This window comes from Melanerpes formicivorus, unplaced genomic scaffold (genome assembly GCF_026170545.1).
Source record: "Melanerpes formicivorus ecotype bairdi unplaced genomic scaffold, bMelFor1.0.p_v2 SCAF_6, whole genome shotgun sequence".
Classification (NCBI taxonomy): Eukaryota; Metazoa; Chordata; class Aves; order Piciformes; family Picidae; genus Melanerpes; species Melanerpes formicivorus.
In genome coordinates, this window is record NW_027142358.1 from 24972092 (window position 1) to 24985811 (window position 13720).

The 13720-nt window shown below is 38.4% G+C and overlaps 1 protein-coding gene across 2 annotated transcripts in view; it reads right to left on the reverse strand.

Annotated features, from left to right (window-relative positions):
• The window catches only part of CTNNA3 (catenin alpha 3), a 414270-nt gene that overhangs the window by 314733 nt on the left and 85817 nt on the right, over nucleotides 1-13720 (reverse strand). For both annotated transcript variants that reach the window (XM_068140126.1, XM_068140124.1), the window contains exon 6: nucleotides 4769-5032. In XM_068140126.1, the coding sequence (XP_067996227.1) occupies nucleotides 4769-5032 (264 nt within the window). The remainder of the gene's footprint in view (nucleotides 1-4768; nucleotides 5033-13720) is intronic.

Consider the following 13720-nt stretch of genomic DNA (forward strand, 5'->3'; position numbering starts at 1 on the left):
TTCTCAGTCCTTCCTCTGTTGCCTGCTTCTGCTGCATGAGATTCAGGTTTTTCATTCCTGGCTTGTCTCTCCTTCACCTGTATTTGGCATTTCTCCTTCTTCAGGGCACTTCACTTTTCCATGAAACAGACATGCTGCTTGTCTACCTTTAAAAGTATGCAGGCATTCTTATCACTGCACTATTTAGTCTACTAATCTTCACAACAGCCTAGTCTTCAACAAAAAACTACCATTCCACATTCTTTAAATAAAGACCTGGAGTCCAGACTGCCAGGCTCATGCTCATACAGGAGGCACATCTAAAAACAGTCAAATGTGTACCATCTTCCCAAGTTCCTACTGATTTTCCTCTTCAAGTTTTGTCACCGTGGTTGTAAAAAAACCATATTATTTCTTCTTTCAAACTCTTCCCTCTGTCTACACTTCTGGAGGGTCATCTGTCTTCCATATCCTCCCATACTGGGAGCCTATCTTGGTATATCCACCCTGTGAATTCTTTACATGAATGTATCCATCTTATACTACGCTTGTAACATTCATGTAGGACTATGATATTGTGTATGAGTTTACTGCTCAGCAATATACCATGTTTTATCTAAGTATCTCAGACTAGAGTTTCAGCATTGTTTGAAAGGGTTCAATATCTACAACATTTAGTCTTTTAGAGATCAGGAGGACCTCTGGATTTAACACAAAAGCAGCAGTGCTAGCTCACAGCTGAGAATGTTAAACCAGATTACATGAGCAGTCCAGTTCTGCTGATTTTTAGTCTAATACAATCCCACATTGTGGCACAAAGTCCCTGCTGTGACCTTTAAAAGGCTAGCTAGATACAGGCAAAGGTCAAAATTGTAGCACTTCTTAATTGTTTTTTCAAAGGACATAAAGATTTAATTGTCCTTTCGCTTTACCTAGGTTAAACACAAAGACAACTCTTTTGGCACAATAAAAATTAATTACATTTGAGAGTCAAGCAAATATTCTAAAGAAAAAGAAAAGGAGAAAGATTTTAATGAAATGCTTCATCATTTAAAGACATTCCAACTAGTAATTTTTAATCTAACTGAACATCTGAAACAGTGTCCTTATAATGCAGATCACCATGCCTATGTTCCACATAAATCTACTCTCCTGCTCCATCCATATGTGCTTCCACGCTTTCAGAAGAAATACTAATATATATGCTATATACCCTCATGTGGAATTTAGATCAGGTAAATCAGAACTTCTCTGTGCTTATCCAGTATGTGCTAAACTACTTTCAAGATAGAGAATTTTAATTATTTTTTCAATTTAGATTTAATATCACAGTTTCAGGTACTGTCTAGTTCAGGCAATTCTAAGAGTAAGTGTTCTATTATAACATCAAAGGTAAAAGCTTAAACAGCTAGAAAAGTGGACTTCAGTCATCTTGAATTTTCCTTATTGGATATTATTAACAATCTCTTACACATTAGGTATGATTTAGGGAAAGGAAGACTTTGTTACATGTTCAATCCTCCCATGTTCTTTCAAATACACAGGAATTCCTTCTGAGAACAGGAAACTGGTGCAGGTTCTTCCTGCATTACTGTGTCATTCAAATGCAAGCTTAACTTTTCCAACTTGCAGGATCAGTGTAGGTTTCTCAACATTACATGTCCACTGCTGTTCCATTGCTTTGAAGTCCCCTATCACATTTAAAAGCATTCTAGTTATTTAAGTAGTCACTACTTACTACCTAATAACATAAATAACAGGGGATAATGAACCTTCTCAAACATCTGCAAGAACTTCTGGAGCCTAAATATCTAAGATTATGTGATGTTTTGTAACCAAAACTCACACTACATGAACTCCAGTCCCCACAATTCCATATAGAACAACTAGGAGGGACTGGTGCATATCTGCCTGCTTCCACATTTTCTGTGTTGAATTTTTGGATTTTCCTACCAGTATAGAGTATCACAAAAAAATCAGGCCAGTGCTACTGCTAGCACTATTTTGTGTGGTATATTCTAAGAGACAATCTAAAAAAGAATTTCTGGACATGTCTCAGCAAATGACAGACAATTAAAATGATTTAGGGGTCTATGCCAGGTTGCATTCACCAAAAGCAACCATAGATTAAGTTCTCCCAGTCAGCACAGGAAATCATTTTGCTTTTGCGGGCAACTTTTTAACTGCCGATTCCTAGAGCCAGGCCTGATTGCCAGTCAATTAGCCATTTAGCTAGCAAAACTGTTTTCATCATTGGTCTTCTGATCCATGAAAACAAAGGATCATGGTTATCCAGACACCTGGTTATATTTCATGACATTTCAGACTGATACCTCCTAGGAAATTGCTCTGCTAGATAGCCATGGTCATTAAAGGACCCCATATCAGATCAACAGCTGACAGTCAGACATGCAAGACCTGCATCATTTTGTGCAAGACAAGTGAAAGGCATTAAACACACACCTATGTACCACTTCAACATATATCTTAACATGAAACAAAATTTGTAACACCAGAATTTTTGTGTTTATTTATGAATGACATGGTAGATATTTAAGAGGGATTCTTGAGAATCTACTGATTGAAGAGTTAGCTGCTCTAATTTTACTGGTGGTTTCTTCACCTATAAATCTGTACAAACTTTCACACTGCCAGCACTGGCAAAGGACAAATGACATTGCAAAACATCTAGACACTAGATTGTTGGGTAAGCTCTATGATACATTTCCACACTATAAACATTTAATGAGATTTGTTCCCAACAGACTATTTACTACATCAATCTATTTCATGGCAATGTATTTACAACAAGAAGATAGAGCAAAGGTTACTTCAGGTCCTTAGCCAACAGAACTTTACTGTAAAGAAAGAAAAGTGCAAGCATCTAATTCATATAATAATTTTAAGAAGTGAAATGCTCCATCAATTTTGCTTTATCTAACTCACACAACTTCAATTCCCATTTCTTACTTATGTAAAAATATATTTGGAACTCCATAAACAAATAGCTTTTTACAACAACCAGACTTTTCTGTTTATATGTTTCCAAATAAAAACAAATTCAACCCAAAGGAACAATTTTCTACATTTTGTGATTATCACAAATCTTACATTTTAAAACAATAATAAAATCATTGGAATGTTACTGCTTGCCTACAGTCAAGATGAATTCATCTGCGGTCAGAAGATCCAATTCGCACAGGTAAATAATAGCTCTCATTTAAGTGTATCACTTTGCATTCAGAGTTTAACTAACAAATCAACCATTACTGCTAAATGTTTCTTTTTTCTTCCATTTATTAAGAAATTAGATTAGGAACTATTATTTTAAAATTCAGTGTGAGAAGCAAGGAAGAAGACAAGAAACATACAGGTGTTCCTTCAGCAGGCAGGAGCTTGTCAGACTGAACTTTGAGCACAATCAAAAGGTCTGTTTGGATCAATTAGCTGTCACTACAAGATCTATGTCATATTTCAATGTATTTCTCTAAGCTTTCATTGAAAATTTTAGTTAAAATCTATTACCATCAGTCATAATAGCTGTTCTCCTAGAACTTTATCAGCATTGGAGTTCTGAGGCTGAGATCTAACAGTCTGATCATTTCCAACCAAAAAGACCCATATTTGCAAATGTGGCTAGAAACTTTCAGTCCTTTTGTTGATCTGGGCCTGCATAAATTGCAGCAGATGAGAGGCATGGTCTGTAATCTCACCTACAATTTTTGGTAGGACAATGGAGATTAGCACTGATGTGAGGAAAGCAGCCATGAGAAAGAGTTTTTGATCAGGTCAGGAGTGAAGAACTGACTTTCTCCAAGTATCTGCTTGAATAATGGTAGGAAAATGCGTAATTTGTTAAATCATATTGGTTATGTCACTTTATTTCAAGATAAGCAGAAAATAAAATTGGTTTCCTAAATCATTCAGGTTTATCAATTACATAATGATCCCAGTGACAAGTTTGGGAATAAAGGACTTTAATCTGAGCTCCAATGCAGTGAAAGTAGCAGAGATTACCACCATCTCAGAATCACTGTTATTTGTTAATGAAACTCACGGGTTCTACCCATGTACTCAAGGATGTGTCTGTCCCTATCATTACTGACACACTTGGAAATCATTCTTCCCTGCTGTTCAAAGGAAGCCAGATATTGCACAAACATGACTTCAAACTATGTGAAGAAAGTGATCTCTTTCAATGAAATCATAGAATTGTTATGGTTGGAAGGGACCTCAAGGATGATCTAGTTCCAACCCCCCTGCCATGGCAAGGGACACCTCTCACCTCCTCTCTATGAAGTGGGTCCAGTCTGCATATTTGGCCCTCCGCTTCCCTCAGCAGAGAGCAACCTACAACAATGACCCTTCAATTTTTCCTTTCAGGGCCAGTTTTTATGGCTGGCCTGAGGCAGGCCAGCCTTGGTGTTACCTCAGGCCTTTGTGGCACCTTTGGCCTTCATGAGACTCCCATTCTTGCTTGCAACCAGCTCCTCCTTCAGAGCCTCATACCTGTTCTGCAAGGGCACTGTGGGTGGTGTGCTTCTTCAAGGAGCACGTTTGCTTCATTTGTATAATTTGTTTCATCAGGCAGCTACCTGTTCCCATTGACCCTGCACATGTGAGTTACTGCAGGAAGTCTGGGGGGCTACCTGACTGATACTGTTTAGACTAGAACATTAGTTTTAATGTCTTTAGGTCCATCACCTATCATACCAATAGTTAATTTTACAATAAAATAATGGAATTAACCATTTTTCCCAAAATGCTGCAGTGTTACAGCTTTACATACCTCAAGCTCATCAAGTGCGCTTCCAAGAGTAGCTGTATGAGATGTAGGTTGTCCCATTTTATTTTCAACTCCTTGGGAAGCATTAGAAATTACATTGAGAGCATTCTGTATTTCATTGCAAATTGAATCCTTGCTGGCTGTAAGGGATGCAACATCTGAATGTTCCAAACAAGCCGAACATATTGAATGTAGGAGAGATGAATTTTCCTTCAGGGATGCACGTGCTGCAGCAATTTCATCTCGATGATTACCCGATTTCAAATCCTGTCAGCAAAAGAACATGCTGTTTAGTTCAAAAAGCACTTCAAAACTTCAACACTGACAAGTAAAGTATAAACAATTTTTTTTACTGTATCTACTCTAAGGAAACATTGAGTTAAATTCATCAAAGATTGTGAAAATGGGCTACAGCAATACTTACAATTGAATCATCTTTATCTCTTGAGAAATGAACAAAGTTGGTGCAAAACAATCCCAATTTTTATTGTGTCATAACCAGCCCCATGAACTGTCCACATTTTGCTTGTTTTTAAGCAGAGTTTTTCTATGAGAAAACTAGCCAGGAAATTAACTGTCTTTCTTCCCAAATATGTCTTCTGTCATAAGGAACAAAGGACAACAGAGGTGCAGGCAGGGTTAAGCAAGGAATTCTGTGACTGTTGTATCTGAACAAATTCTACACATTTCCTTTCTTGCCCCACCAGCGCATGTCCAGAGCACACTGCAGGAAGAAACAATACAGGTAAGGCAGGAGAATCCTGTATTCATGATAAATGGGAAGCATGGAGAGTGTGGAAATGAAAAGGTCCTCAAGAGATGCCACCTCTGTGAAATTTCACTGGCTGTTTCTCCTCTCTCCCTGCTGTGTACATGCTTTAAGAATTCAGGGATTTTACCAGACCCATCTTGCTCCTCCTAACTTCACACAGATCTTCTTAAAATCCTACTCCCTCCTGGCAGCCCAGACAAGAAGGAACACTAAACTCAACGGAGGTGCCAAGGCTCATAATCAGTTCATAACTGACTTAACTGTCACTAGGAATCAATCTTGGGAGCTATTATTTGGACATGAGAAAGTTATGGACTTGGGGACAATCATACAGTCAACATCAAGATTGTAAGGAGCTTGCTGTTTCATTAAACATTCTCCCCACTGTCCTGCATCTTGTCCCCTTAGGAAGAATAAAATTAAAAAGTAGTATTTGCAAAACAGCTTGGGTGAAGGAGACAGTTAAATTCAGGGGGGAAATTAAAAAAGCTAGGAAAAAAAAAGAAAAAACAAAGTATCAGAAAAATAAAAGCCTGTGGCACCAGCCTCAAATGATGAGAAGAGGCACAATGAAGAATGAACAATAAAGCACACACAAAAACTGCTTGCAGCCTGCTCTAAAGCAAGCTGAACTCCTTCTAATTATTTTCCTTTGCACTGCATCAGGCTCTCTATGCATTATTTACAAAAGCATTGCAGTATTGACTTCTTTCTGCATAAAGTTCATAAGTTTATGGCTGAATAAAATAGCATTCAATATTAAATGAGCCAGTCCTATGTTTTTAAAATCTCATTTACTGCAAGATGTGCATTGGACATAGCATTGCATCTTACTTCCTCAGGCCAAATTGCACATCTCATGGATACAGTAAAAGAAAGAGAGAAAAGGAGCCTTGAAGAGAAGCACACAATGGTTTAACTAGATGATCATCTGAATAGAAAACTGAGTTATTTTCTTGGGCATATTAATACTTAACATATTTTTACATCGTCACTAAACCAATATATAAATGAATAACCATGGGGAAGGAATTACTTCATTACCTGTGTACACAAATCCAAAACTTGTGCACCTCTGGCCTCTGAAATTTATTTAGTGCTCTCTAAGCAAAAACTGTAATTTATTTTTAAATACTGACTCTTGTTCTCATTATTCATGGATTCACACAATGGCTTGGGTTGGAAGGGACCTTAAAAATCACCCACTTCCAACCGTCTGCCATGGGCAGGGACACCTTCCACTGGAACCGCTTGCTCATGGTCTCATCCAACCTGGCTTTGAACACCTCCAAGGAGGGGGGCATCACCAACTTCACTGGGTAACCTGTTCCAGTGTCTCACTACATTCGCTGTAAATAATTTCTTCCTAATCTCCATCTAAATCTCCCCTCCTCAAACTTAAAGCTACCACCGTTCATCCTGTCACTGTCCTTGTCTAAAGTCCCTTCCTGGCTTTCTTGCAGGCCCCCTTCAGGTACTAGAAGGCTGCTCTAAGGTCTCCTTGAAGCTTTCTCTTCTCCAGGTTGAACAGCCCCAACTCTCTCAGCCTGTTCCCATAGCAGAGGTGCTCCAGCTCTCTGACTATCTTTCTGATCCTCCTCTGGACCTGCTCCAGCAGTTCCATGTCCCTCTTATGCTGGGATCACTAGAACTGGATGCAGTGTTCCAGGTGGGGTCTCAGCAGAGCAGAGGGGCAGAATCACGTCCCACTTCCTGCTGGTCACACTGCTTTTGAGGAAGCCCAGCACATGGTTGCCTTCCGGGCTGCCAGTGACCATTGCTGGCTCACGGTGAGTTTTTCATCAGCTGACCCCCTCAAGTCCTTCTCCACCAGACCGCGGTCAAGAAACTCCTTGCCCAGCTTTTATTTATGCTTAGGATTGCCCCGTATCAGGTGCAGGACCTTGCACCTGGCCTTGTTGAACATCATGAGGTTGGCTTGGAACAACCTTTCCAGCCTGCCCAAGTCCTTCTAGATGGCCTCCTTTACCTTCAGTGTGTCAACTGGACCACACAGCTTGGCATCATCTGCAAACTTGCTAATGGTGCCTCCATCTCACTGTTCATGTTGTTGACTACTGGTTCCCAGTACGAACCCCTGAGGGATGCCACTCATCACTGGTCTCCATCGGGACACTGAGTTTTTGATTGTAGCCTTCTGAGTGCAGCCACCCAGCCATTTCCTTATCTGGCCAGTAGGCCACCCCTCAAGTCCACGCTTTTCCAATTCGGTGACCAGGATGTCACATGGAACAGTATCAAAGGCTTTACACAAGTCCAGGCAGATGGCATCTACTGGATTCACTAATTAGTGAGTCTATCTATGTTTACAAGACAACAAAACACAAGGAAGCTACAGACCTAGAGACACAATGGTAAGTGAATACAACACTTAACCCCAAGCTGCTTTTTATTCTTTAACCATTTCTTACTTTCTTGCACCCTATTCAAACAAACAAATTCAACAGTCCTTCCAGCTGATGTTTCCCCTCTAAAACAGTACCGTCTAACCAAGAATTAAGGGTTCGTAAGAAATCCAGTATTAGCAAACCAAGTAGCACAAAGCTGGCAAGTCAGCAATCTGGCATCTGGAAATGTGTTTGGAAATAGCAAAAAAAATTCAATGTATTCATGTTTTTAAGACACAATGGGGTTTTTTCATACAATATTGTGTGGCATTTCAGAACCATGGTATTGGTAAATTCAGCTATAAAGAGCTCTGGATTTGTTCAACAAGATTTAAAAGTAAAAATGCTTAGACTCATGAAAATAATCACTGTTTTTTAGTTGTGATCCTTGGACAGCCCAGCTGTAGGACCATTGTTCTTTGTCATCTTCATGAAGAATTAATTCTGCAAGATTTTTCTTAAGCACAGAAAGAGGCAATTCATAATCTTAGCTGGATCTTCTAAAGGAACAAGTCAAAACCCCTACAATGTAATGATTACCAAATCTTTGCATGCATGCATCAACAGAATAATGTAACCAGTTCTTTGAAAAAGTTAGTTTCTGCAAACATATTGTCTGTAAACCTAATGCAGAAACTGTTTGATTCCTCTTTTACTTGTCAAAAGGAACATACCACTAGGAAACACAAGAAAGCAACACTGAGAAAGTATCTACATTATTTTTTTATGGAACACATCACTTGAGAGCTACAGAGTGTTAACACACTTCTGGAACTATTAAATCATCACAGTTCTAAAATAAGCTGATGGGCACTGTGTGACAGTTTAGGCTGTGCTTTTAAGAAAAGGATAGCTGCAGAATTCTCTAGCTGAATGTTTGGGTGTAAAAAGGAAAACAAAGATTAATTCTAAATGAATTTCATTGGTCAGATGTGAGATGTACCCTAGCAAATATTTCTCACATTCTTTTCTCTCACTCACTCCAGCTTCAGCCTGTCTTTCGTTTCTTGGCCAGAGTGTATGCTGCTGACCCTGGACCAAAACTGATAGGATAAGCATACTAGTTTTTCCTCTAACAAAGCTTTGAACTAACGAATTCCCTTAATATCCTTTTCACTTTTTCTCTCCTTTTTCGTCTAATTAACTGGAGGGGAAAGGGAAGGGGAAGAGAGGCTGGGGGGAACCCGAGGTGAAACCCTCCTCGGGAGGGTTTTTCTGTGTTGCGTTCTTTCCTACAAATTTGTGTATGATATTGTAAATACTGTCTATTTTGTATATATTCATTTCATTATTGCTTGTAAATTACAGCTTTTCATTCGCTTCTCCATCTGAGTTTAGCTGTGCTTTTATGTGGGCGTGGGTGGATTAAACCATCAAACCACTACACGCTGTGATTAATTTGAATGACTTGCACACCTTTAGACAAGATTCCAAACCAAGACCATAGACTTTTAAAGGTCTGAGCATTCAGTGTGTCAGATCTGGCTGAACAGAAGGTTGGACTGAGACAGGTACCCCGTATGTAGTTACCTCTGCCCAAATACATTACATAAACTTCTGTACAGAATGCAGTAAGACAATGTGCTACTCCGGGGTGTAAACCTAGCCCTAACTCATACAGGGAAAAGTAAGTATGTACAGGATTGAAATCTGTGAAACATGGCACCAGAACAAGAGGAACAGATGAACACAAACTGTGGCCATGCTTTTTGTTACCCATATATTGTTGTAAGTATAGATGGATCATATTCCACCTGCACAGAGGCAGAAGACAAACAAGACTAGAGAAAAGAAATATTCCAAATCAGTTCTCACTGCTGTTCTCTTTATACCATAATATTTCAGCATCTATAGTTTCTTCAGCTACATTACTGACCTTTAATCTATTTTTCTTCACAGCTTACCACTTTCCTCTTATTTCACCTTTCAGACTTTTTTTATACTTATAAACTGTCTGCACTGGTCTGGGATGTCTTCTTCCATACTAAGTCAGCAACAAAGCTCTATCTTATCATATGAGAAGGTGAGATCAAAATCAATCCTGTCAGGGCCCTGAGGGCACTATTAGGCCCAAAGGGCCCTGCCCAGCCTTAACTGGGGGCGTGAACCTTTGGGCCCTAGAGCCCCAGGTCTGCTCACTTTGGGATTTCCCTTAATTCCTTGTTAAGATGCATAGGAGTGCTGGTATCTAGCTCAGCCACAGCGGCTCCCCTGTCTGGCCATAAAATCACCCAGTCCAAACCTCAGCCCACAGACTGACACACACACACCCCCCCCAGCTCAGTCCTGCCTCATTTAAGTCCAGCAATCCCTTTCCTGCAAACATATACCACTGAAGATATTAGTTCACAAAGGTTTTCTCCCAGCACAGTTATGGTCACATTTATCATCAATGAGCTCGTCTGGAACTACAGCAGGAAACATTCATCAGAGAGAAGGCTATGAAGTTAGGAATCTCCAGGTCTTACCACATCTTAAAGAGGAGATGGTTAATGAAAAAGCAAAGGAGAGGAATCAAAGAAAGAGAAAGGAAGTGCAGCAGAAATAAAAATCAAAGAGAGGAAAACAGGAAATAAGGGAGACACAACATGAAAAGATGAGAATGAAGAAGTATAAAGAAGAAATATAGGAAGGAATCAGTGATGCATCAACTCCACTTGGTTCAAAGCATTTGAAAATAGGATAGCCAGTGTAGAACACCCAAAAGTAGGGTGGAAGCAGCCTACAGTACTCATATGTAAGGAGTTAAGTGGCAAACTTCTATTTGTAAAGAAAACAGTTAGTAAGTCAGCATTTTTTTTCTTTGTTAACATTTCTACCTGTGGTAGTTTCAGGCTGTGCTTCGAAAATTTCCCACAGATCTTGAACAGAAAGTGAGAGAATGTAAATAAATTGCCATTGGATGTAAAAGGGAAAATGATGATAAATTCTAAATAATCCTATTGGTCAGATAACTAACATAGTCTGGTAAACCAACTTTCTGTCTATTTGCTTCCTTCACTCTGGCAGATACTACCTTCTGGCTTCTGCTGGTTTTGCTGACCGTGTCTTCGTTGCTTTGTTATGGCTAACAAATCTCGGCTCTTGCTCTTGTCCCATGTACGGAGGGGAGGGAAGGGAGCCGGGAGGGGATGCTATTGATAGCCCCCTGGTTTGTCTAGGGGGGTTCTTGTTCTGTTTATAAATTGTAACTATAGGTAAATATAGTATACTTTGTACATATTAACCACAATTCATTTCTAGATTGCAGTTTTCCTTTTAAATACAGCTTCATTTGCTTTCCAGCTGAGCTGGTTTGGCAATTTTATGTTGCAGGATAATTTTCAACCCCCCACACTACCTAAGGAATACTTTATTTTTATGCCCCTGTCAAATACAATTTAAAAGTTTCAGAAGCCCAGCAGTTCTACAGCATAATTTTGTTTTCTTACCTAAACTTGCTTTGCTTTCAGTGCTTAGTCCTTAACATGACTTGGAGATAGATCTCTTTCAGAAGCCCATTTAATAGGTTAGTGTTAGCTTGATGCACATGGTTCAAAATTCCATTTTGCACTTTAATGTCTATAATACGTTGGTTAACATCCATCTTTGAAAGAAGAGTTCAGACAGCTGACATAATTCTGGCAGTCAAGATAATTTATAATGTAACACAAATCTTAATTTAAAAGTGAAGTATCAGCTTTCAATAAACAAGTAATTTGTATATCCACACCTAATACAAGGACAACAGTGCAGAACATGGAGCTTGCAGAAGTAGGAAGTTCAGAAGATTTGCTAAAGCAAGACTTTTCGTAGGAGTAAAGATGCTTTTAAACTGGTATATGTGAGAAATGACAGGTTAAAACTCTCCTCTAAACATTTATGCCAAAATAAACACTCATAGTAACATACATCAACGAGATCTTTCATACTAATTTCAAGTGTTTGGGAAACAAAAGGCATCAACATTCCTGTACAGTACCACACATAGAATAGAGCTGTTCAAGCTTGCAGGAAGTATTCTGGCCTGGAATGTTGTCAATGGAAGATGATTAACTGAAAAATATGGCAGTGTGACATTTATCCACAATTACTTCTTTCTGCAATTTTATTACATTCTCATCATACCATATGCTCTTATTTTTTACTTGCTTCCTTTTTTGAGGTTTTAAAATTAGAAGGGATTTCTGGAGGATTTGGGGATATTTATTAAATTGAAAACTTGTTTCATTGTCTGCCTTAGAGGTATTAAGCTACTTAGAAACAACTTAAGTAAAACTATTAGTAGTGGAATATATGGTACATTAGCATTTTTACTGATACATAATTTAACAGACATGAAAAAAAAAAAATAGATCTTTTACATCTAGCATGTTCTGTCTTAGCATTTTACACAAATAATCATATCTAAACTTATTCTGTCTGCCATACTTCAGGATCTTTTTCTCCAACAATTTAGCTCCAGTTCTCCCACGCACAAGTTTCCCCTGATCTTGAACAGAGCACAGTTCAGTTTCCCAGATTTACAAAATCAAAGCTGTAAAATCTTCAACAGTGAGCAAGATTCACATCAGGCAGACTGTTCCAAATGCTATTTTCACACAGATTATATTATATACTCAACAATTCTCCATGGCCCTTGCCCTTATTCCTCTGTCAAACTCACTAATTTTTAAAATTCATTATTATGAATACTTCCCTAATATTTCAAGTAAATTAGTTTCCTTTCTTCCTAATTAAAAAATCCTGATCAAAAGCAAGCTGAATCAAGTCTATCAATGCCACAGCATCACAGACTCTTAAGATGCACACGGTTCAAACACTGCAGGAATACTGAGCTTTGGTATCATGAAGACACATACAATTGACATGTGTAAAGTGGCACTCAAGCAAACGGAACTGAAGTGCAAATCCATCAAAACAAACTCATTAGCAATACCAATTTCAGAAACAATAACAATAGGCTTTGGGTTTGCTGTTCTAATTAAACTGCAAAATAGGCTCGTTCCAGGTATTTCTCATGGACAATATTGTTTCCATTTTAATTTCATGTATATAATTTTAAGTTTTTTATTGCTGTTTTCTGTGTACCTTGTAAACACTTACAGGACAGAAACTCCAAGCAAGAAAGCAAAAGCCATAAGCTCTTGAGCTCTGTACTGAATGTTAGTGCAGTTGTATATGATAGATTTAATATAGGACTGAGAATAAGTTACTTCCAGCGGCTACACTCTGCACCTATAAATCGCTGTGAGTACTACGAAATCCATGCAGAGGAAGAACAGCTCTATAATTTACAACATCAGCATCTGTCAGGAAATGCTGCAAACAGAACATGATTTCTTCATTTTAACAGTCCTATAAAAATTAGAAATTACCCTTACACAGATCTATTTAGATTAGAACTTTTATTCATCTTCCCAGACAACACTTCAATACAGAATATGATTTAATTTGTGCCAGTATTAAAGAAAATTCAAAAAGCATAAACGTCAAAGGAGCTTTCTAGAATCCATGTAATAAATGTATACCATGCTCATCACTTCCTTTTCACACTTTAAATAGAATAAACTTTAAGGAAATCAGAACAGTGTAGTGCTTTGATCACAGGATTTATTACACAACATATGGATGATACTCAAATCCACAAGAAGCAAATCTCAGGGACAAGAGTTTAAAGACTTGGATTTTTCTCAAGATGCATCCTTATCAACAGTGCTGATAGACATCATATCACACACTTCTATTTTTTTTAAATGCTTGAAAGAACTTGGTATCCCCACAGTACACTGTGAC